Here is a 23022-nt window from a genome sequence, read left to right as displayed (position 1 = left end):
GGAATACCTGCAATTAGCCCTGGCATACATTATTTATCTTTTCATTCTACTTCTATTTTATGTAGCCTGAAGGCCACTCTGCTCTTCCCTTACTTCATTTGGCTCTTGATATGTTGATAACAATTCCCAGCTTTGTGCCATCAATAGACAAAATTTCTTCTCCTCTGTAGCAAGGTCTTTAATAAAAATATGGAATCAAAGTAGTCCCCACCTTCAGCTTCTGTTCCACTTAGGCTGTGCATCTCACACATGCCTACATCTTAGGAGGCCAGTAAAACAGAACTGAAATATGTGGTGTGCTCATATATACAGAGTGGAGAAAATTTGTCTGTGTAGGCCTACAGGAATAGCTTCTTTATTCGGTACTGTTGTCTAATTTTCTCTGCCTCTGTACAGAAATCAGGGAGGAATATTACATGTAAGAAAACTTAAACAGCCCTTTTTGCTTTAAGCTGTTATTAACAACATCTCAGATTTCATCCCGCAACACCTGTGCTCCAGGTACTCAAGCAGAGTCAACAGGCAACGGCTTTTCCCATCAAGATGATGAAAGATTCCCAAGTCTTTCTTGTAACACTAATCTTGGCCCATCGTTGGGTCTTCAGTTATTTCCTTGGTCCATGTGTTCTTTTTTGTTTTCCAGGAATGGAGTAAATTCTATGAAACTTGTTTGTGCTCAGCCATTTCAGCAGAAATCCACTGTTTTGATTTGTCCCCCAGTGAAGAATCACCATATGGCCTTTCCTGCTCAGTATCCTTTTCAGCCTAAAATCCTTACCTTGTATGCTTGCTACCAGAAGACAGCTCACCTCTTCTTCCCCAGACAAACTCTGATGTCCAGTCCATGTATTGTTATTAACAGTATATTTCCTCATTCCGGATGTCATCTCCAAGCATGTGGAGGAAAATAAGGTTATCAGGAGTAGTCAGCATGGGTTCACCAAAGGGAAATCATGTTTGACCAACCTGATAGCCTTCTATGATGATACGACTGGCTGGGTAGATGAGGAGAGAGCAGTGGGTGTTGTCCACCTTGACTTCAGCAAGGCTTTTGACACTGTCTCTCACAACATCCTCATAGGCAAATTCAGGAAGTGGGGGCTGGATGAATGCACGGTGAGATGAGTCATGCACTGGCTGGATGGCAGAGCTTAGCGGGTTGTGATCAATGATGCAGAGTCTGGTTGGAGGCCTGTATCCACAGGGGTCAGTATTAGGTCCAGTCTCATTCAACCTGTTCATCAATGACCTGGATGAAGAGACTGAGTGCACCCTCAGCAAGTTTGCTGATGAAACCAAGCTGGGATTAAGTGCTGACACACCAGAAAGCTGTGCTGTTATTCAGTGTGACCTGGAGAGGCTGGAGGACTGGGCAGAGAAGAACCTCATGAAGTTCAACAAGGGCAAGTTTAGGGTCCTGCACTTGGGGAGGAATAACTGCAGGCACCAGTGCAGGTTAGGAGTGGACCTGCTGGAAAGCAGCACTGCAGAGAGGGACCTCAGAGTTCTGGTTGGCAACAGGTTGACCATGAGCCAAACATGTGCCCTTGTGGCCAACAAGGCCAGTGATACCTGGGGTGCATTAGGAAGAGTGTGACCTCCCCCTCTACTCTGCCCTGGTGAGGCTGCATCTTGGAGCACTGTGTCCAGTTCTGTGCTCCCCAGTTTAAGAAGGACAAGGAATTACTGGAGGGAGTCCAGCAGCGGGCTACGAAGATGATTAAGGGTTTGGAGCATCTTTGTATGAGGAGAGACTGAGAGAGGTGGGTCTTTTCAGCCTGGAGAAGAAAAGGCTGGGAGGGAATCTCATCACTGTTTATAAATATCTCAGTGGTGGATGTCAAGAGGATGGACCAGACTCCTTTCAGTGGTGCCCAATGATAGGATGAGGGGCAACGGGCACAGACTGAAGCACAGGAGGTTCCATCTGAATATTAGAAGAAACTTCTTTACCTTGAGGGTGCCAGAGCCCTGGAACAGGCTGCCCAGAGAGGTTGTGGAGTCTCCTTCTCTGGAGACATTCAAGACCACCTGCCTGGACACATTCCTGTGCAACCTGCTCTAGGTGAACCTGCTGTAGCAGGTGGGTTGGACTAGATGATCTCCAGAGGTTCCTTCCAACCCCAACCATTCTGTGGTTCTGCGACTCCTGTACATTACACTGTCTCCTCCTGGTGCTGTCATGACTTTCAAATTCTTTTCCTCCCATTCTTCCCTCAGCCTGCAGATCAACCTGGACTCTCTTATACCAATGTCTCCCGTATAAGAACATAAAATCAAACTTTTATTTGAAAGATTCATCTACCCAACAACTTGTCTGCAACAGCATCCATAGGGAATGCTACATAACGGAGAGCATAAAAAAAGTATTATAAGTGTCTCCCAGGCTCCTGCAATGAAGCACTAGTGGCTTCCTGAGCTGACAATTACATGCAGTTCAACATGTTCAAAATCAGCTGATGAATCTACTTGCCATCAGCTTTTCTAATTGCTTCTATTTTAGTCTCTGAAATGTTCTGTTGGCACTGAGAGACACAATTTGATTACACACTCAATGAAAAAAAGTACTTTCTCTTGAATTACTTGTTTTTAATCTGCTGCCTGTAACCTCATTAAATGCTCTCTAATTCTGGCATTGTAAGAAACACAGAATAATCATTTTCTAACCACTTTCCCCATAGTATTCAGAGATCTTTAGCATAGTCATGTCTTTTCAAACCTGGGTAATTCTTCCCTATTTAATTTCTGAAAGATATGCAACAGCTTTCATAATTGTTGTTGCCCTTGTCTGTACTTTTTCTTATTTCTATTGTATCCTTCTATGCTGGAATTATCTGGACTGCATATGGGCATTAAGATGAAGGCATCCCTTACATTTATGCAGTCACATAAATGAGCTTTACTGGACAAAGTGAGATCTCAAAATGCAGTGTTATGTTAATAGAGGAGTAAATCTCCCAGCTGAAAAGACTCTGGGAATTGTCTTTATCATAACTTCCTGGTTGGCACAAAGTATTCCCAAACCTACTGTAGATCAGAACTGACTCCCACATAAGAGTTATTAAAATTCCCATCTGATCATTCCAGAATAATTTTCTGGAAGAGTTTTGAAGACAGGCATAAGCAAGTTATCAGTCTCTTTCTTGGAAAATATTCACCAGGCTTAAAGCTGGTTGTTGCAAGGGCAAAAATCCCTGAAATTTTAGGACAGGTTAGACCTTCCTTAGCTTTAGCTTTAGCCACACAGAAGCCATGAACATTCAGCACAGAAATATCAGAATGAAACTCCTCTGTCAAAATTCTGAATTATTTGAGATTCTGTTTTCTCCCAGTAACACATTCCACAGAAAAATACTGCAACCCATTCCAGTTAATGGTCTTCCGTGAAAATCAGCAGAGCAGAATGAGTCATATTCTCAGTTGGGGTTATAGAAAAGATGAAGAAGGAATGAAAAAATGGGCAACACCAACAGCATTTGAAAGGCTGATGGCTGATGATGTTACAGCATGCCAGCTTCCTTTGTTCTTGTATTGACAGCAATGAGCTAGTGTTGATATTTCATTGTATTTTCAAACTTGGTTCTCCAGGACTGAAAACTGGTTCTGTTCTGTTGTTCCACAGCATGGAGAACTGAACTGGAATAAATTAGCTGTTCTAGTATCACCCAAACCAGACATTATCTTTTCAGCAATCTGTTAAATTTCTTAAGCAGCTATGCCTCAAAACTCCTAAAGTTCAGTAAAAAAGAAAGGATTTAGGAAGTTTTCAACATGGAAATGTCCATGAAAACCAAAGCTTACACATCAAGGGATACACACAATGTGTATTTAAAGCACCTATCATTTTGTTGTAACACATTTTACTAGTTTATTGTTTAACAATATATTTGGACTTGTACTATAAAGTGAGGTGTGAGAGTTAGGAGTGAAAAGAGGTTCTTTTCCACAAGTATTGTCATTTACTTTTTGGACTGTTTCAATTGAATTGTGTTTTAGTGTATTTTAATTCTGCTATCCATAGATAAGCTGTCAAGAGAAAAATAAAAAAATTCAATGATTCATCATGACTTTCAATAGACTTTTGCATGATTTATTGATGTAAATATACTGCAAATAACTGGTTGGACATTAAAGGGCAGACAATTTGGAAATGAATAGTATAAATAGAACATAGTCATCACAACCTTATTTTATGTCATTCCGATCTACTGTCAATTTATTTTCATATACAAATTCACCTTTTTTGTAATCTTGAATACCCAGAAATCTTGCATAATGAAACGTTATTTACACTGTGTATGACTCACAATAATTACAAATAAAAAGTGTACAAAATGATTAAAATGTATCATTACATGAAAAGCAAGGAAGATACAGTAGATGTTCTGATTAACTATAAATGCTTACATATTTGTACACATATTTCTAATCTGAAATAGCTAGATGATATATCTGCTGATTTTGATCAGGAATACTGGTTCTTGTGCCTGCACTACTGGAGAGGAAGCAATATTTCCAGACATAATGAGCCACTTAAGAAACATTTAAGAAACTGCATAGGATGAAACGTAGTTATTTTAGAAAACAAAAATAAAATATTTGACATTGTAAAATATAAGCAGTTTACTTCATGCCATACAGATACATTGTATATTAAACAATACTGTAAGATGGCATTGTAAATAAACCATAACAGAGCTATAACATTTTAAAAATAAGCAATTCACATGGCATTTGTATCATAAAATAGCAGATGTACAATATTATTTACATTGCAAACTGAGGAGATAGTAACCCCATGAAACCACAGAAAACAAATTATTCAAAACATTGATCACAGACCTGATTCATAAAATATGTAGGAATGTGTGTAGCATGTATGGAAAAATAAGTCCTTAGATATCCAAAATGCTGCATTAGATACGGGGTGTGTGACTCCCATCCACAACCACCTGATGAGGTATGGCCACAGTCCCGCCGGCCTTGCTCACAACGTTTGCAGAAGCCCTGGCCACAGCAAACTGCATGAGGCCCCCACGTCCTTTAAGGTACCTGGTGACTTGAGCACACGCAGGACTGCAGCCTATGGCCCATGTAACTAAGCTTTAAACCCAAATGCAGGTCAGGGGAAAGTGCTGTCTTGTTCCTACATGGAATGTGTTACATATCGATGTGCCAGACTACGGTTCTGTTTACAGACTGAGCATTACCCAGCAAATATAACACTTGCAGAATCAGACCACTGATGGTTTTGTACAGCAAGGAGTGTGGGATATGGTTTCAACGCTCTTTGCAGACTTTTAGCCCAAACAAAGACTCCCATTAGCCATAGGAAGAGTCATATGGTTTCACTTTACAAGGGTTTTCAGGAGGCAGGAAGTCTGCAATTGTTCAGAACATCGTGCTTCTGGCATGGCAGCACAGACAAAGGTTTTGACTGTGCTGTAACAATCAGCTTTATTTGTGAAGACTTAGGACCACCACAGATCAGTCCTGATTTACAATAACATTCAAAGTTCCTACTACAAAACCTCACTGGAAAGTGAACCCTACCTGCCAAGTCCCAGCAGGGCATTTGGGTATTGACCATTTCAGCAATGAATCTTTAAACAATGGTTATTAAAAAGGACAGTAACCTCCTGCCCCATGGCAGTATTATAGCTACTCAGTACAAAATTTACCTATGGAAACTCGGATAGGACTCATAGGAGAAGGATGACCAGTGCTGACCACTGTATTTGAATGGTGTTAGCTCCACGTGTGGCAATGGCAAAGGAGAAGGTTTAAGAGAACATGAAGTTGACAAATGAGTTCAACCTCACAATCCCCCTCACTTCTCTTTTTTTTTTTTTCTTCTTCTTTTCTTATTGTTCCAGAGAGATTTCATGAAATAGCGGAGTAGATAGTGCCAATCATGTCCTCCTGCCAACATCTGAAATTCCAAGTGCTGCAACTTCCATGTTTTTCCTTACTGTTTTTGCCAGACTGCAATGCATGACCATGTGTCTGCACTACCTGAGCAAAATACCAGCATGTGTTGTGCCTCTGCACATCACCTCTACGGAGTGAGGTGAGTCCAGTGCACTTTCAAAGTTGGTCTGCCCATAGCAGTAAACCTGACGTATCCATACAAAACTCTTCTCACCTGGGATATAGAATTGTTCTGCAACATATTAAGTGTGGCCTTTTATCCAGGATTTCCAGACATTGGGTGGTCCAAACGGAGGTATAGACACGGTTGAAGAGGCATAAAGAATATTCCAGACAGACAGAAAAAGCCATCACAAAAGCAGTGAAGCAGCTACTCTTTCATGTGGTAGCATGGGAAGGCAAGTTTGCAACATACTATTTGATGCAGTCTTGACAACTGAGAACTCAACTAATGCAAAGACACCAACTTAAACTTTTTTTTTTTTGCCACTTTAAAGGGGGAGAGAATAATAATAAATAGACTGTGGATGGCATCTTGTACACCTGACACTATGACTGAGCTGGCACTTTTCTTATCATGTTATTGCAGTGCTTAGGAAACCAAGTTCTGTCAATGAAACCCAATGAATTACATACCTTTTTACAACATTAACTTTTTTGTTTAGTTTTTATTTTAAGCTCTGTTGACTTCAAATGAGAGTGTGGGGGAAGAAACAAATGTTTTTGAGCAATTGTTATGTGTATCAGCACATTTTAATGAGAAAAAAATAACTTACTAACTTCCCTACCGTACCATTTTTTTAACTAAGTACACACATTTCCTGTGTGTAAAATTTCAGGATTTGTCTTAATATTCTGTTTTCTTTGATCACCTCTTCAGTGACTTAGCTCTAAAATATGTAAAAGAGGTATCCTGTTCACAATTAGGAACAAAATGTTATTCCGTGGAGTTTCCCTAGAGAAACCTTTTTCTGTATATTGTGTTACTAATATGACAATAAAATAATTAATGTGAGCTACCCACCAAATAACTGGGTCAAATAAGGTGAGAAGTGACTTGAAGGAAACCTATATGACTTTTTTTTTTTTTTTAATCCAGATAATTCCTTCCAGATAAAATAGGAAGCAGAAATTAGAACAATCCTTGATGAAGGCTGGTGCCAGTGTTCATGGCAAAGGCTTAATCAAACATGTCTGTTATAATGACTCAAGAAACTGCAAAACTGAGTAAGCAATGCAAGATCTTTAGAACTTATACACCTGAACTTCAAAGGGGTTTTTTGTTGTTTTGCTGATTGCTAGTAACTCATAAATGAGATTTTGGATCTAGTTATCTTTATGAATCAGGTTCTGTGCAAAGGTCATTCACTAAAACAGCTCATTACTTTTCCCTTTCAAATGCATTAATGTGGAGTCAGATTAGGATGGAGCCCACCACAAGTTAAACAGAAGCATGAGAAAAGAGTATTTGTTGAATATAAGTGTTACTGTTAGTATTTAGACAACTGTTAGTATTTAGACAAGGCAAAACTGCTTTGCTTGGCCCTGTGAAGAACAATAAAACTTGTATTTTGAGTATAAACATTTATATGAGTACTAGCCTAAAACTAGAGGCATTGAAATAGATGTATAGTATATTGTATATTGCTTTTCTTATAGAGTGTACCTTATGTTTCTTATATGGCGACAAACAAGTAAAATTTTTCAGGACAAACTAAAAGGACCTCATTGTAACAAACACCATTATAGCAAACCACAGTACAAAAGCAAGATGTGAAGTCACAACACAGTGCAGGCACGCCATTAAAAGGTAATTTGGAGTACTCTTAGAAGGCTGTTTTATCCTCCTGCTATCTCTTAACAACATGCCTGCCTGAGTTTTGTAAAGTTTCTTCTTCTTGTTTGAGGCCTTCAGTGGCTTTGGAACAAGGAAGGGCAAAAAAGGCAAACTGTTTGCCCTCAGTTACACTTTTCAAGAAACATATCACCAAAGCCTACTCAAAAGGAAGCAGAAAATTAAGAAGTATCAATAGAAGCTGAACAGAACAAGGCTGTTGAACAAACAATTTGTTTCTTCTAAAGAAGGCTCAGGCTATTGGCACTGTTTGCATTTGCTAGAAAAAAAGAAACAGCTTATCAGAAGGAGATTCAGGAAAGGCATTTGCTGATCTCTCTAGCCTGCAAGATTTACAGGCAGCATCTGCTTTCCCATTTCTCAGCAACACATGGAAAAAGACCCCTCACTGTATGGAGGTCTGTGTACACAGTAACTCACAAAACAGTGATTTTGAAACAAGAAGAAGAAACTTTAGTTTACATTTTTTTTTTCTTCATAAGCTCATAGGTCACAGCTATCAAGATACACATTCTGTTATAGGAAGAGCAGTACAAATGTTAAAGCTTTTAAGACCATTTGTAGTTCACTGCACACACAATTTTCCAATGGCCTATACATATGGCACACCAATATGTTACATAGACTCACGTTCCCATAGAGGGATAAATACTGAATTCTGATGTGTTGTACTGGTGCTGCAACCTTGAATAACTCTTGCTCACTGACGCAACACAGGCCTCGCTAGTACATACATTATGCACTTCAGCTGCTCGCAGTCAAAGACATAAATGACAGAACCAAACTTCACTGTTTTGTTTTCAAGTAGATAAGTCTTTGGTTAGTAATAAATTCAGTTGGCTTGGGGAAGCAATCATAACTGAAATAGTAATTTTCAACCAGAGGTACTTACTATAACTTCCAGATCACTCAGACTGCCAAATGAATCCCAATAAAAAAAACAAAATGCAGCATGTGATAGTTTGTATGGGCTCTGCTTCTGTTGGCAAGTGGATTCCTTTGCTGAACAGCTAGGACAAGTAACTAGACTCAATTTTGCAATTACTCCCATGGTTTCAGTGTGGGAAGACCTTGGCTTACATGCTCTGCTGAGCTTTTCTGTCCGTGCTGGCTCACAGCGAAATTCTAACCTGCCACATCCCTTCCCAGTAGATTGCAGGCTGATGTTTTAAAATAATGTTCATATTTACATAGTACTATAATTCCTTAACCATTATGTTGACAGAAATGTCTAGGGACACTACCTTAACTCCTCTGCATATTACTAAAATGGATTAGTTAGATTATCCTCATATCTGTAAGAAATTTTACACAAACAGCTTCAATTCACAAACATCACAGTGCTCTAAACCTCGATAGAGCTCTAGTATTACTTAGTGACAGCCAATATTATTTTAATGCTAAGCATCATTTATTGATAATGCAAGCTTGTAATCTTGTTGCTTAATGCACAATGCTTGAACAATTGAAATCCAAGTCTCTTCAAAGAAGCTTTATAGAACACACTAAAAAAATACTAAAGAATTACAAAAAAAGCCTTTCACCCAGGGGAGACTGGTCCATTTCCACAGGAGTGCAGACTTTGAGGTGGTTAGTCTTCACACTTAAAAAGTACCAAATATTTTTATCCAAAACACAATTTTTATTGCAAAACAGAGAAATTTGAAACAAGACAAGCAGCAATTCTCAGCATTCATAAAGCTGATATTGAAACTGCACTGTACTGCTCCTCTTTGTTCTGCTCTCATTAAATGACAGATCACCAATATGTGGCTCATAACTCTTACTAAAAATTCCCACTCCTAAAACTGAGCGTCATGAACTCAGGTGAGCATCCATCTTCCTACAATCCGAGTTTTTTACACATACCTACAATGGACCTTCACGTATGTCTATTATTGGAGCTGTTTATTACTATCTTAGACAGGAATTAGCCCTCAGATTTTACTTTGGCAACATTGAAATAAAAGGGAAAAGCTGAAAGATACAGCCCTAAGTAATCAAAGATTAGTTATCCTCTAGGGTTATCTGTAGAGGAAACGAAGATGATCCTGAATGAACTGCCAGTTAAATCACCAGTTTCACATTTCAGCAGGCTCCGGAAGAAAGGCTTAAACAAGTATCAGAAGTATGAGATTTTCCATTCATTGTTTCATGAATTTCATGTGTTTTCCATCACATGGGAGAGTTAGGATCACAGTGACAGATAACTGGAAAATTCTTATCAGTTCTTCTAGGCGAGATATTGCCTGCAAAGTTCAATTTGTTCTCAAAGGCTTTGGGAAGAGACTGAACTATGACTTGATGGACTCAGGCTGTCAAGTTCATGCCAATAACACTAGGTTGTTTTGCAAAAGTTTATCCTAATAATGAATTTATCTCACTGAATCAAACATAAACCACCAGAAGAATCTTAGTAGCATTCAGTTCCTTCTCTATAGTTGGCCATAGGCACAGAGGAAAGTGGCAAGAAGAGTAAGGGGATTACTTGTAGCTGTGAAACACTGATAGGACTCTGCAGGACAGTGGTCTGAAACAGATTAACACTGGTGTGCTGCACCAGTGGACTGCACAACCAGACTACACACAGCCTCTTCAAAACACTATGGAATCCTGTGAAGAGGAACTGCAGAATTTTAATAAGCTAGGAAAGGTGAAAGTCAAATCAAGAAGGGATGTAGAGTCAGCCCTAGCAGTGAAGCCCACCATATTAAGAAAAAAAACCCAAACCACAGTAGTATCTTTTACGATACTCGACTGAAAAATTCCTGTGTTATTAATCTCTGGGCTCTAATGTAACTGAGTTTTAACAACAAAAAGGATGATGATGACCATGCCTCTCACAAAAGCAAGGATGGATGCCAAAGAAGCATGATTTGCTTCAGAGCAATCCAAAGAGTAGGTGATAATATAGCCATAATATCTCAAGATAGCTATCAGACACAGCAGTGTCCACATATTTTGTGTGTTTTTATTCCTAACTATTTTTCTACATATTTAACCAGTCATATTATGTTCTATCAAATACAAAGTACACCGCGAAATGTGTGCATAATGTGTAGGATGTGCAATGCAGATAATTGCCTGTGCTGCTTATCCTGACATTTCTATTTCACAACTGAACCTTAACATTGCAGCAATAATGGTACACAGTGAATGCTAGATAAATGATATTGATTCTAATTAAATCCCAAAAGCAAGATTACTCCTGACCTCTCTTAGAATGATGATCAAAGACTTCTACAAGAACAGAATCTGCAAAAAGGACTCTAGCTTATAAGATACCTAGAAGACTATAAGCATAAATACTTCTCAAATATTTTTCACAGTGATCTGATTCCATCATATTATCTAGACCCTACACTTGTTAATGCCTCAGATCTGAAATGCAAGATTTTATAAAAGATGTGCAGAAAATACACATACTACAGAAACAATTTATAAAGAAAGTGGTGAAGATTATTCCTGAGCTACATATAGGTCTGCTTCTGAATATAAAAGTAAAAATAATTACTTAAGCCATAGTACAAACTGTATGCTACTACTGCCAGCCTTGCCTTCAGCTGAGACTCAACCTGTACCGTGTAGAACTTTTCACCTTGACCAGATAGCCTGAGGCTCCCTATCTGCAGTGGACTGCTGTTCCTTCAAGGTCATACACAGTATGGTAGAATTGCTCTGCTATGGAAAATAAATAACTGAAAAAGAATAAAAAAGTATTTGGATATATTTTTTTACATCCAAGTAAGTAGCAATACAACTTCGAAAAACTGCAGCATAAAAGAGAATTCTTTAAAATGCAAATGTAAGATATAAGGAAAAATAATTATCCACCTTTTAGTAAAGATGCTGAGGTTTGGAAAGTTGCTTTCACTGTAGCTCTTGTATTAGATTTGGGCTTTGGGAGTTTAGTTTTATTTTTCAGTTGAGTAAGTTTAGTGATAAATTATCTGCACACACGCCCCCACACACACCCCGAAGATAAAAATGTTAAGCCAAAGACCCTTCTTTTTAATTTAGCATAATGACTTTCACTGCCTAACTTGAGGTACGTGACTTTGAAAGGACTGTGGCCAAACTGATTCAGTTGATAAAGCAGCAACTGCAAGCTCATCTGGAAGGTAAATAAAACAGAATCAAGACTAAACCCTGTCATTCCTGTTAGTGATGCAGATTATTTTTGATGTAATTTTATGGGTGACTTGCTTTGAGTTGAGCATTTTCTCCAGATGTTATGATATTTTGATATGTGTTCACCTCTGCTACTGAATTCATCCTTCTCTGGCAAGCACACAATATGTATTTTTAGCTCCATGAGCTACTAATCCAGTTTCTGTGACAACTGCAGTTTGTTGGAAGAAACTACTAGTGTTACATTGTCTCAGAGCTATGAGCCCATTTGAGAAATTAGCTTCTTAGCTGACCTTTAAAGCAAGTGAGCATAATGTGCCTGCAATTCCTCAGGGTTTGGATTTCATTATCACAGCAGTGTGTATGAGACGAGACGCCTCCGCTGCACAACTTCGCCTCTCTGTTTTGTTTTCCTGTTAATTATAGAAACTGTTTACTGTACATGGAAAATCTGCAAGTTTTCTCAGCTCTTGAGGACAATGCTATTTCTAATTCTTTTTCTCTAGAGAGGGCAGCAGTTCGCAGTGTGGAGGGCTGTGTATGATTGCTTCTTCCCAAGAAGGACTTTCCCATGGCCCCCCCTAACCAGAACTGCAGTGGAAATCGCCACAGATGTCTAAGGGTCAGAATGGCAATTGCAAATGGAAGAGGGAAGTATGGGAGCAGTATAGCAGAGTGGCAGCCCTGGTCCTTCCCACTTACCTCTAGTTCTCAGCCTGACCCAAGACCCTGTCAAAGAATCTGGGTGCTCCAAGTGCATAATAATACAAGTACAATTTAGCATGGGTCAGACAAAAGCTTCAGTAACTATGATTGTAGTGGGAGAAGATTTGGCCAGCACTTCCCTCTTGGCTCCCCTGTTCTTTCCCAAGTGATTGCAGAGATGGACCTATATACTGTTTCAGAAAAAAAAGAAAGGTGAGGAAAATCAGTCATTTCAATGTTAAAAAAAACAGGTATTCATCCCTAGGAGGGATGGACTCCTTAAGTAGGACTGTGCTGACTGTCACAGAAGGAATCAAGCAGTAAATAAGGTGATGGCTCTTGGTGAAGCCTGTAGGAGTGGCATACCAGTACTGTCTTAGCTCAGAAGTAGGGAGTTGGAAATAATCACAGACTGTTCACTTCTAGTCGAAAGGAATATTCTTTTAGTTAGGATAAATCTCTTAGCCAGACCTCCCAAATATTAAATATTATTGATTTTACCACCAAAACCCTTTGAATCTCTGGTTGCAGCCTGATGTGTTTCTCTCCATGTGTATTGCTGTTATGTCCTATTACATCCTCTCATTGTTATCAGCAGTGGAATTCATGTCGCCTACAGCATGGCAGCTGATCTGAACTAGTCCTCCACCTCTGCGCTGTAGTCATGGGGGAGAGAGGCAGTGATTTATCTCACCCTAAACACTTTAACCGGGAATGATCATCCTTTGAGGTGCCAAGGCATCTGCACTGACTGCAGAGGGAGCTGACTTTACTAGCTCAGACAAGACATAATATTTAAATACGTAAATTTAGGTTAGCTGAATTTCACTCAGTCTTACAGCAATTGCCAAACTCATTGGTGCCCTAGAGCATAATGGGTCACAGTGTAACTTGGGCAGAATGGGACATAAGGATAATAAGCAATATTCCAGCATCAAAGACATTCAATTTAAACTGCTAATTTTCTAGAGACGCAATCTAAATGCCATGTATTGAGATGGGAATTTTGACTAGACTGGGCTTCCTTTAGACTTCATTAAAAGGCACAATGCTGACACCTTAGGAAGTGCATTTAAAGCCTTGCATTGGGGTGCACTGGATCTCTTAATACACCCTAAATGAACTCAGTTAAATCCAGGCCTTACCTAACATGATCACCTTGGTGTTTTTGCAGAAGGTGCTTGGTGAAATACGTCTCTCTTTGAATTTAACTGTAAACAACTGTTGGTTGAATCATAGAATCACAGAACCGTTTCAGTTGGAAGAGACCCTCAAGATCATTGAGTCCAACCATAACCTAACTCTAGCACTAAACCATGTCCCTAAGCGCCATGTCTATACACCTTTTAAACACTTTCAGGGATGGTGACTCCACCACTTCCCTGGGCAGCCTGTTCCAGAGCTTCACAACCCTCTCTGTGAAGAATTTTTTCCTTACATCCAACCTAAACCTCCCTTGGTGCAACCTGAGGCCATTTCCTCTTGTCCTATCTCTTCTTACTTGGGAGAAGAGACCAACACCCTCCATGCCACACCCTCCTCTCAGGTATTTATAGACAGCGATAAGGTCTCCCTTAACTCATAGAGGAATTCTGAGTCCTACCTCCAGAAAATTCAAATGATGCAGGGACATTCTTCTTTGCATTTTGCATTTAGAATTTTTAGACTTTCTTTCCTCCCACAATTTCTCTCTGCAATAACAGATTCAACTCTTATTAAATACAAAGCAACTTTCCCTCCTCTTAAAATAGTGTACTTCTCATGAAATTCCACTAAAATCCTAAGGATTATGGATTCTAAAACTCATTCTATTGCCTTGAGAGTTCATGATATTACATACAGCACTACCTTCTATTTTGCATCATACCCAGAATACTCTCTGGGTCATCCAGCTTCCAAATGCAAGCAAGCTGAGAATCAGCAGCACATCTACACACAGTAGCTCTTTCCTACACACATACTTCAGTTTCTTCAGAAGCTTTGTCTCTGTTGCTTCTTATCTATACATTTTGCAGGACCTGTGAGAAGTTTCTGGAAAGGAATGCTTACACATATAACCACTGCATGTATGTGGGACTTGACAGAGATGTAATGAGAAAGTAAATCTTAGAGTCAGCTTGTCACTTACTCAGTAGATGAGGAAATTGAATGGATCTGGATGGGCAGTTCTTTCTCCCTTAGAATCCCTCAGAATATTATAAAGGTGGGTAACGAGCCTCATCACCACTGTGGACCAGAGCATTCATATGCTTACAGCAACACACCTCATAGAATCATGGAATGTCCTGAGTTGGAAGGGACCCACAAGGATCATCAAGAAACCATACAAGACAGGGTGTTATTCTGTCATTTGATGTTCTTCTAAAATGTAGTTTGTTAACATGATAGGTGTTGTACAAGAATCTACACAGGAAGGATTAGCACAGCTTTACTTATTGCTTCAAGAACAGTCATTATAGAGTATTGCTAGCAAAGAAAGAGCTCAATGCGAGACGTTCTGATAATGCAAAGTTAATTTCGGGCCTGCAAATTCACAGAAGCACATAAAATGTATGTTAATGATAAACTGACAACCATCTCTCTGCTCTTTAGAATTTATATATTTTATTACCATCTTTACCATATGATAATAAAGTTTATGTAGGCATTCTGGCATATACTTCAGGTGAAGTTGGCACAGAAGTTTTGTATAATTGGGCTAGAAGCTCAAAAGCTTTTCTAAATCCCAGTCCTAGCAACATCCACGAGTTGTGACTGGCAGTGCTGATATATGTAAAGGGTTCAGGCAACAGAAGGAAGAGATTTCCTGAACTGCATTAGCCCCTATTCTTGACAGTCACTATGGCTACCGTATCAAACCTTTATTTACCCTGGAATATGCTTATCTATCCCTCTGTCACTTAATTTAATTCAATTTGTTTTGGCTAATGCAAAACTGTATAAAGCAGCACAGACTAAAAGATTTAAGACACAGCACTTGGACTGGAAAGAGCTTAATTCAGTGGGATCAATCTCACTTTTCCTGGCCATCTTAAAAAATAGATGTCGAGTCTAAGTTTGCCATCTGTGGTCACTGAGAAAGTTAAGCATGCTCACGGATTTAGGCAGCCGCACACTGTGTTTAGAGCAGAGGGGGCAAGTGCCTGAAGCACTTACTTGTCCTCTAGTCTTCAGAGGAAACTTGATTCTTGGAATGCTAAAGCTGAAGTGGGCCAGGAGCTGAAGGCAGAAGTGAGCATTGCTGCAGTCGGGGCAGCCAGTATGTCCCTCTTGATGCCCTTTAACTCCACTGCCTCTCTGATAGCTACAAATGAGGGAAGATACTTTTTTCTCTGAAATTCTGTCTCTCCTCTTTTTATCCAAAATAAAACACGTTCAGCCTCACCCTGCCTTTGGAAACTAAAAATCACTGGAGCAAACAGCCTGTTTAACATCTGTCTCCACTGATCCTTCTGTTAATGCTGCATCACTTTGCATCACTTACTGCATTGACCTCTCTGATGTGAACCCCAGCCCACAGGGAAGCAGACTGAGATGCCTCATGCTGTTTTCCAGAAGCCATTTAGTTGCTATAGTGACACAGCCATACTAACCCAGACCACAGATTACTGGAGGTCAACTTTCCTAAGCCACAAGAACAAGTAAGCATCTACAGAGGTGAATGATCTGTCACCGATGACTGAATTGTTACATTCCCAGTTTCACTGTTTTGCTTACTTTCGTGCATGAATAATAGCCAAGTCACAAAAGATCAGTCATGTGTATGAGGTTAAACAGTTTACAGATTTTTGTTGTAAGGCAGCTCATGCATTGCAAATTAGTGACATTGTTAAGGAGTAACTCCTAGCTGCATGGATAAATTTAGTGCTTGGAAAAGTTAAAAACATGCCATGGACTGTTAATGTACTGACTTCTTCACTCGACAACTTGCACTGCGGTCTTCTCCCTCTCTCAGGATGTGAGTGCCTGCCATGTCACTGTCACAGTTTTGTCTCTGCTACAAAGAAGAGTAAGATCAGCCCTTTAATCCCAGTTATTCTTTAGATTTAAGCAGCCATGTCAACAACAGATCCTAATAAGAACAATAAGAGGAATCACTCGCCATCTGTGTCACATACTAGGTGCTAAAGGAAGGAAAGTAGAAGTTTTGAAGAGTGGAAGCCTGACCAAGAGCAGGAAATATTGTGCAAAGTGATGGAGCCATGAGCAGCAGCAGGAGCTGATCAGCTCCTGCCTGTCCATGCTCCTGCACACTCAGCATCTTCCCTTCATCCCAGTAAAGTCCTATGAATGACGTACTACCTTGAAGAAAGGGAACCGTTTCTGAATTTGACAAGCTTTTTTACGCTTCTTGTTTTGTTGACAACTTAAGCATGTGGCTATTTCCAATATTTCACATGTATAATTTTGCAAAAGATCACCAGAACCCAAAAGCAAAGCCAGAGGCTCTCAGACTATATCTAAGACAGGGAATTAGCTCTACTCAGTGAGCTCTGAGCACTCAGCAGAGGTGATGCAGTGGCCTGAGACTGGAAGAGGAAAACCCACAAAATGCCATAAATTTGCAGTGCTGCTGTTGGATTACAGACGTCTTGGCAGGACAGTTTGCAGGAAGCATGTACGTGTGGACAGTTTGTGGCAGCTGACGAACCTGAAGGCTGTCCAGCACTTCAGCTTCCCCTAACACCTCATGCAAGTTCCATACTCATTTGCAATTCAACACAGCATTTTTGGGTGGTATTTTTTTCCCCCATTTTTAAATGATCTGGGAGAAGGATCTATTCAGAGGAAGAAATATAGAATGTGAAATTGGTTAGGAGAGTTTAAGCCCCAGTGCAGTGCTATGATACTTTTAAATGCATGCAACATGTCACGGTTCTGCACTGCTTGCTTTATACAGAAAAAAAATGAAAGATGTTAATGGAAAACAGAGAAAAGGTGGTTATACACCTGATACCTCTGCTGGGCTTGGCAGGGAATGCTGTAAGCACAGGAGGAGATAGCACTGTGAAATGGCATATGCACACATGTGAACTGCAGTAGGACCTTTTAATGACTCAACTGCAAGGGTTTCTGCTTCAGAACAGGCAATTCCCATAGAAGATTTCCAAGGTTTTAAAAGCTTTGGTTTTCTGTTTGCAGAGGCATGTTTCCAGGCTCCGAAGTGCCTTTTGAAACAGACTCAGATCTGAAACTGGATGTGGGAATGAGAAGTGAAGCCAAAACCACAACCACAGTTAATGACTATTGGCTCTCTGGAGTTGAAAAAGAAGTATTCCGTGAGATCCTGCGAGAAAACCACACTTTGAGAGTCTTGGCTTCGCAGCAATTCCCCTGTGCAGTGGCTTTTGTCTTTGAATGGCAGATATTACCAGAGTGATGTAGAACAAAATTTATTTACCAGTCTACCACCTCCATCACTATTTCCTTCTTACTCTGAGTTCCTGACCTCTGCACACTGCATCACAGAAGAGACTGTGTGATGGGGAACTTCAAGCAGATGAAAAAGTTTGGCACAAGATCTGTAAAAAGTACTCTGGAGGAATGACTGTTGCCTCTGTTTACTTAAACTTCATGACTTCTGTACAAGAAGTTGGGCACTGGGTCTGCCTCTGTGGTCAGTCGATGGTCTCTGGTCCCTCTGAGCCTGGAGCAGAGGGAAGCTGCACAGAACAAGTTTGCAGCAAACAGACTGATGACCCCAGCTGGGGTCCTCACATCGTCCTTCCTTTGCCATGTACAGGCAATATGCAGTGAATCTCCTTCCTCTGTCTTCAAAGAGAGTGAATTTGTTTCATACAGAAACCCAAGACAGCAGATGTTGCCACTTGCAGCTATGTGAAGAAACACTAGTGTGTGAATTCCTGATCAGAGGAACAAAAGATCATCTGTTTGATAGGTAGGAAAATAACAGAAAAAAATTCAAACTACAGTATGTGATTTCTGGATCCATTTCAGCACCTCTAACCTCTCTAATTCATCAGTCCAAGGTATGAAAACTATGAGAACCTTTTTATTTATGAAGACAATGCCAGGCAAATGACAGTTTTCCCTGTCACTAAAAGTAAGTGTTGTTGAAGAAATGTTGAGTCTGACTACCATGTAATTGACTTCATAGCATCAACCTTGACAATAAATTTCATTACACTTCATAAAGGCATCTAACAAAATAAACTTGCCACCTAATACTAAAGGCAGCAGATGCAACTACTAAGTTAAAAAGTGCTGAGAATTTGTTTTACACTTTTTTCACACTGATAGAAAAATGTCCCTAGAGAGCCCACATTTTTTTATTAACTTCCCTTGTCATAACACAGAAACAAATAACACAATACTTAGTATCAGCACTGAAGTTCTGGACACATTACCTTTAAACAAGCTTATAAAAAACAGAGAGTGTATATTCTTATACAGTAAATCTACACTAATTTGGGGAGCTAGATGATTTATTTGCAAACACTGTCATTGTCTCCATGGTGATGCTGACACTGACTTTCAGATTTTGCACTGAGTTCTGTGATTATAAATTTCCTTATAGAATAAACAGTCACTTGAGAGGATGAGGATGGCATCACGACATTTTTTAGATTGCTTCTCCAATTAGAAATTATCCATCATTTCTCATTAAAATGTTTCCATATTTCTACCAAGATCAGCCACAGAATTAACCTAGACATTTCCTATTGGCAATTGTGAGAGGCAGGTTATTGAGCTATAAGTGTTTGGTTTGAACTTCTATGTTTGTTCTCTTCACAAAGGACTATGGCTGGTGAGAAGAGAAAAAGAGTTTGGCCAGAGAGACTGGTACTCTCTGAACAATGAGGATGTGTCAGTGAAGCCAGAATGAAGTCTCAATCTATTTATAGCTATTTGGAAAATTTTCACTCTGAGGAACTAAGTAATGACATCAATACCACAGCTTTATTAGTTAGGAAGTGGTATTCCTCTTGAGTGGTGAAACATGAACTTTGCTCCATTTACAATTCTTGCATGTCTTACTGATGTTCCCAGGAAAAAAATGCATGCTACATCCTGTATATGGACAAACTAATGGCTATAGGATAAAATTTGTCATCCTATGCAGGAAATTCTCAGATCTGTGATTTGGATAGAAATTCTGCAACCTAAAGCTTTTTTGTTAAGTCATTTTCCAGATAGGCAGTAGAGCTGGAGAGCTTCTTTATCAAGGTAGATAAAAGACTAACTTCTCCAATCCCAAGGATGCCGTAATATCAACAGAATAAACCTTTAACACCAGTGTTTCTCTAGAAAGCAAGGAAAATTCCACTTAAGTAAGTTTCTGGGCCAATTCCCATGCATCTTCCCTCTTTGGGGGAACCACAACACACCTCTGTAAGTTCAGATGTCCTCTGCCTGCTGAAGTTGGTATAGGTTCAAGATAGTCCTTTCTCATCCAAAAAAGCTTTGTGGAAAGGAAGCCCGAAACATGTTCGGCACAGGCTAGCAGTGCCACGCTGACTCGTTCCCACTCTAACATGGGCTACTGGCCAAAGAGGAGAAATACAGCACTGCCATTCCCTCCACAGAAACATCTAACTGGATAATTTGGACACATGGCAGAAGTTATTTACTTATTTTCAAAAGGTGCCTCAATTATGATTACTAAATCCATAATTAAACCCTAATTTCTGGTCTCAATTACGGAAATGCGGAGTTTCTCATACCTTCTAGTGCTGTTCAGAGTCCTGTCTTTAATTTCAGTGAGCTTTGACCCGGCCCACATAAAGCTAAGTCACTTTGGGGTCACTGCACAAGTGTTAACTTGTGATCTGCAAGAGCAGAACAACATCAGCCCACTTCAGTACAATGCTAAAGGAAGTTCACCTGCAGAGGAACACTGACTGCCACATCTTTGAACAGAAGAACCTGAGAAATAAAAAATGCCTGAAAATGTGCCTGTTCAGGGACAGATCCACATCTTGTTCTAGTTGGATTCATTGAAGACAATAAAGCTATACTCATTTTCAACAGCAAAGAATTAGCCTTTTCTAAAAAAAAACGACAGGGACTTATTTAAACCTTGAACTGCTGTTTGCATTAAATCTGGGAAAGTATTGCCTTCCTCTTTTCAGTGTGTTTTTGGTCTGCATTAGATAAAGCAGGGACCTTTCAGCCAATCAAGCAATAGAGGACATTTCCAGGTGAGCATCATTAAAAACAGATGGGATTTCCAATAACGAAACTGGAGTAGAAGCACAAGTCCTGTTAAAAAAATGTGGAAAACCAGTATCCAGAGATCTTCCAGTGTCTGCTGGAATTCCTCAGAATAAGTTTTTCCAAGACCAAATTATTTTTAAAAGTCCAAGACTTCTCCCCAAAATCAGTTTGGCTGATAATTTAGTGGGAAATAGGGCCCACAGAACAGAATTTTTTTGTTTGTCAGTACACTGATCTTCTACACTTCATTTGCATTGTCCTGGAAGGACTGGACATACAGCACTGTAAGACAAATACTGAACATTATTTTATATAAGCAAGACAATGCTTATCTAAAGCCTTAGCAGAAACATCAGGTAAAGAGATTTACCAAAGTGTTTTTTACTGTAAAATATCAATATTTATAGTGCCAAAAAAGTCAAAAAATGACTTCTTGCCACTTGTATAACAATAAAGATTGATAGGTATAATGTATGAAATATAGAGTAGCTTCTTCTGAAAAGCTAAGCTCACTCAGCTTACTGTATGTGGAATGTAATTATCCAGAAAGTGAAGTATGTATAAAAATAGGTAAAATTCCTACAATATTTGTATTGAATTACAGTTCCTCCTGCCACGAAGGTTACAACAGGTCTACAGTATATGTATGAAATGTTTGTTCATAAAGTTAAAAAACATCATTGCCTTACTGAAGAACACATTAAATGTAGGAATGCATAATCAGAACTGACTCTCAATTCTGCTTAGCTGGTGCAAATCTACAGAGAACCATCATCCTTTCTGCACAAAACAAAACCAACCTCTAATTTGAAAGCTGGGGTTTCTGTTTGGTTTTGTTTGTCATAGAGGGGCCAGACTGAAGTTTTTGAAATAAATTCCTCTGGAAGTGGAAGTACATTGTTTAATTTTTGTTTTCCTTACCTTCACTTTGTTCACTGACAGCAGTCACCCACCTTTTGAAAAGATTATTGCCTGACATTACATGGAGCTTTTACTGCTTGTTCAGAACAAGGCAGTGAAATAGAAAGAACCTCCAACTCCCCTGTCATGACCCAGTTCTGGGTTTGTGCTTTTTTGACAAGTCTTTAATCTGCAGCAGGCCTCATAGGCTGGTCTCCCGGAGGAACATGGTGCCAATGTTGTAAGAAACCTTTCTCACTCTGGCAGATGTGACGGAGGATTTTGGCGGCTTCTGACCACTTCTGACCTCGAGGAAGTAACAAATCCCAGGAATTTCCTTTGGAAAGTTTTCTGGAAGCTCTTCACGGGAACGAGGGATAAAAATAAAGTTTTCTTCCTTTTTCAAAAGCCTGGAAACAAAACAAAACAAACACCAGAGGCATATAAAAAACTGTACAACACAGTCCAGAAATACCTCTTTGCAAGAGATATATCCAATGTGGTCCCAAATAAAAAAATGAGTTAAAAACATTATGTAACATCTAAAAAAATTTCAAGTGAGGATCTTTAGCTGATATATATCAATTTAGTATCACCAGCTTCAAGGAACTCTGTTGACAGAGATCAGCTGAAACAACGGCCTAAATAAACACATTCTCTGAAAACCAGTGTCAATATTCAGAAAATCACGTACCAGAAAGGGAATCAAATTCATAATGGTCATTATCCACTACATATCACTCGGCTCACTTAAAACACTCCAATCTGGTCAGTTGTGCAGAAATGAACATTTCAGAGTGACAGCTGCCACCAGATCTCCTGCTGGAAAGTAGTTATGATGGTGACAGTGCTTGGGAGCTCTCACAGGTAGAAGCAGGGTGGTCACTTTGTGCCCTTCTCATACTCAGTAGTACAGTATTTCATAAATTAGGTTCAAATACTGCAAATCCAGCTTCAAGAAAAAACAGAATCAAGTCTGACATTATTCATCACAAGTACCTGTGGGTTTAATCTGGGCCACCTGGTCAGGGTCAAAAGAAGATGGAGGTTCATGGGAGCCATGAAGCCATCATCATGCCCACCCAGATGGTACAACAGCACAGACCCGGCTATACGGCCTGTTGCCATTTGCCGTCTTCCTCCATCGTGGAGAAATCTCTGTCTGGCTACATCTGAAAGTTTAGGATATCTTTATCAATTATCTTCCCTGAAACTAGTCAAACTTGTAAAATAACTCCTCACATTTCCCTTTTTTCCCCAGTAAATTGCATTAGGGTTACTCAGCCCTACATAGTACTGAAAAGATCAGTTTTGAGCTAATG

The 23022-nt window shown here is 39.6% G+C and overlaps 1 protein-coding gene across 1 annotated transcript in view; it reads right to left on the bottom strand.

Moving 5' to 3' along the window:
* Positions 1 to 4068: 4068 nt before the first annotated feature.
* GUCY1A2 (guanylate cyclase 1 soluble subunit alpha 2) overlaps positions 4069 to 23022 on the bottom strand; it is a 163906-nt gene continuing 144952 nt past the window's right edge. Inside the window, exon 8 of the mRNA XM_082043437.1 lies at positions 4069 to 22110. Coding sequence (XP_081899563.1) covers positions 21903 to 22110 — 208 coding nt within the window. The 3' untranslated portion in view covers positions 4069 to 21902. The remainder of the gene's footprint in view (positions 22111 to 23022) is intronic.

The sequence above is a fragment of the Streptopelia decaocto genome (genome assembly GCF_964273445.1).
Source record: "Streptopelia decaocto genome assembly, chromosome: 1".
Classification (NCBI taxonomy): Eukaryota; Metazoa; Chordata; class Aves; order Columbiformes; family Columbidae; genus Streptopelia; species Streptopelia decaocto.
Note: the sequence above shows the minus strand (reverse complement) of the source record. Positions and strands in the feature narration are given on the sequence as shown.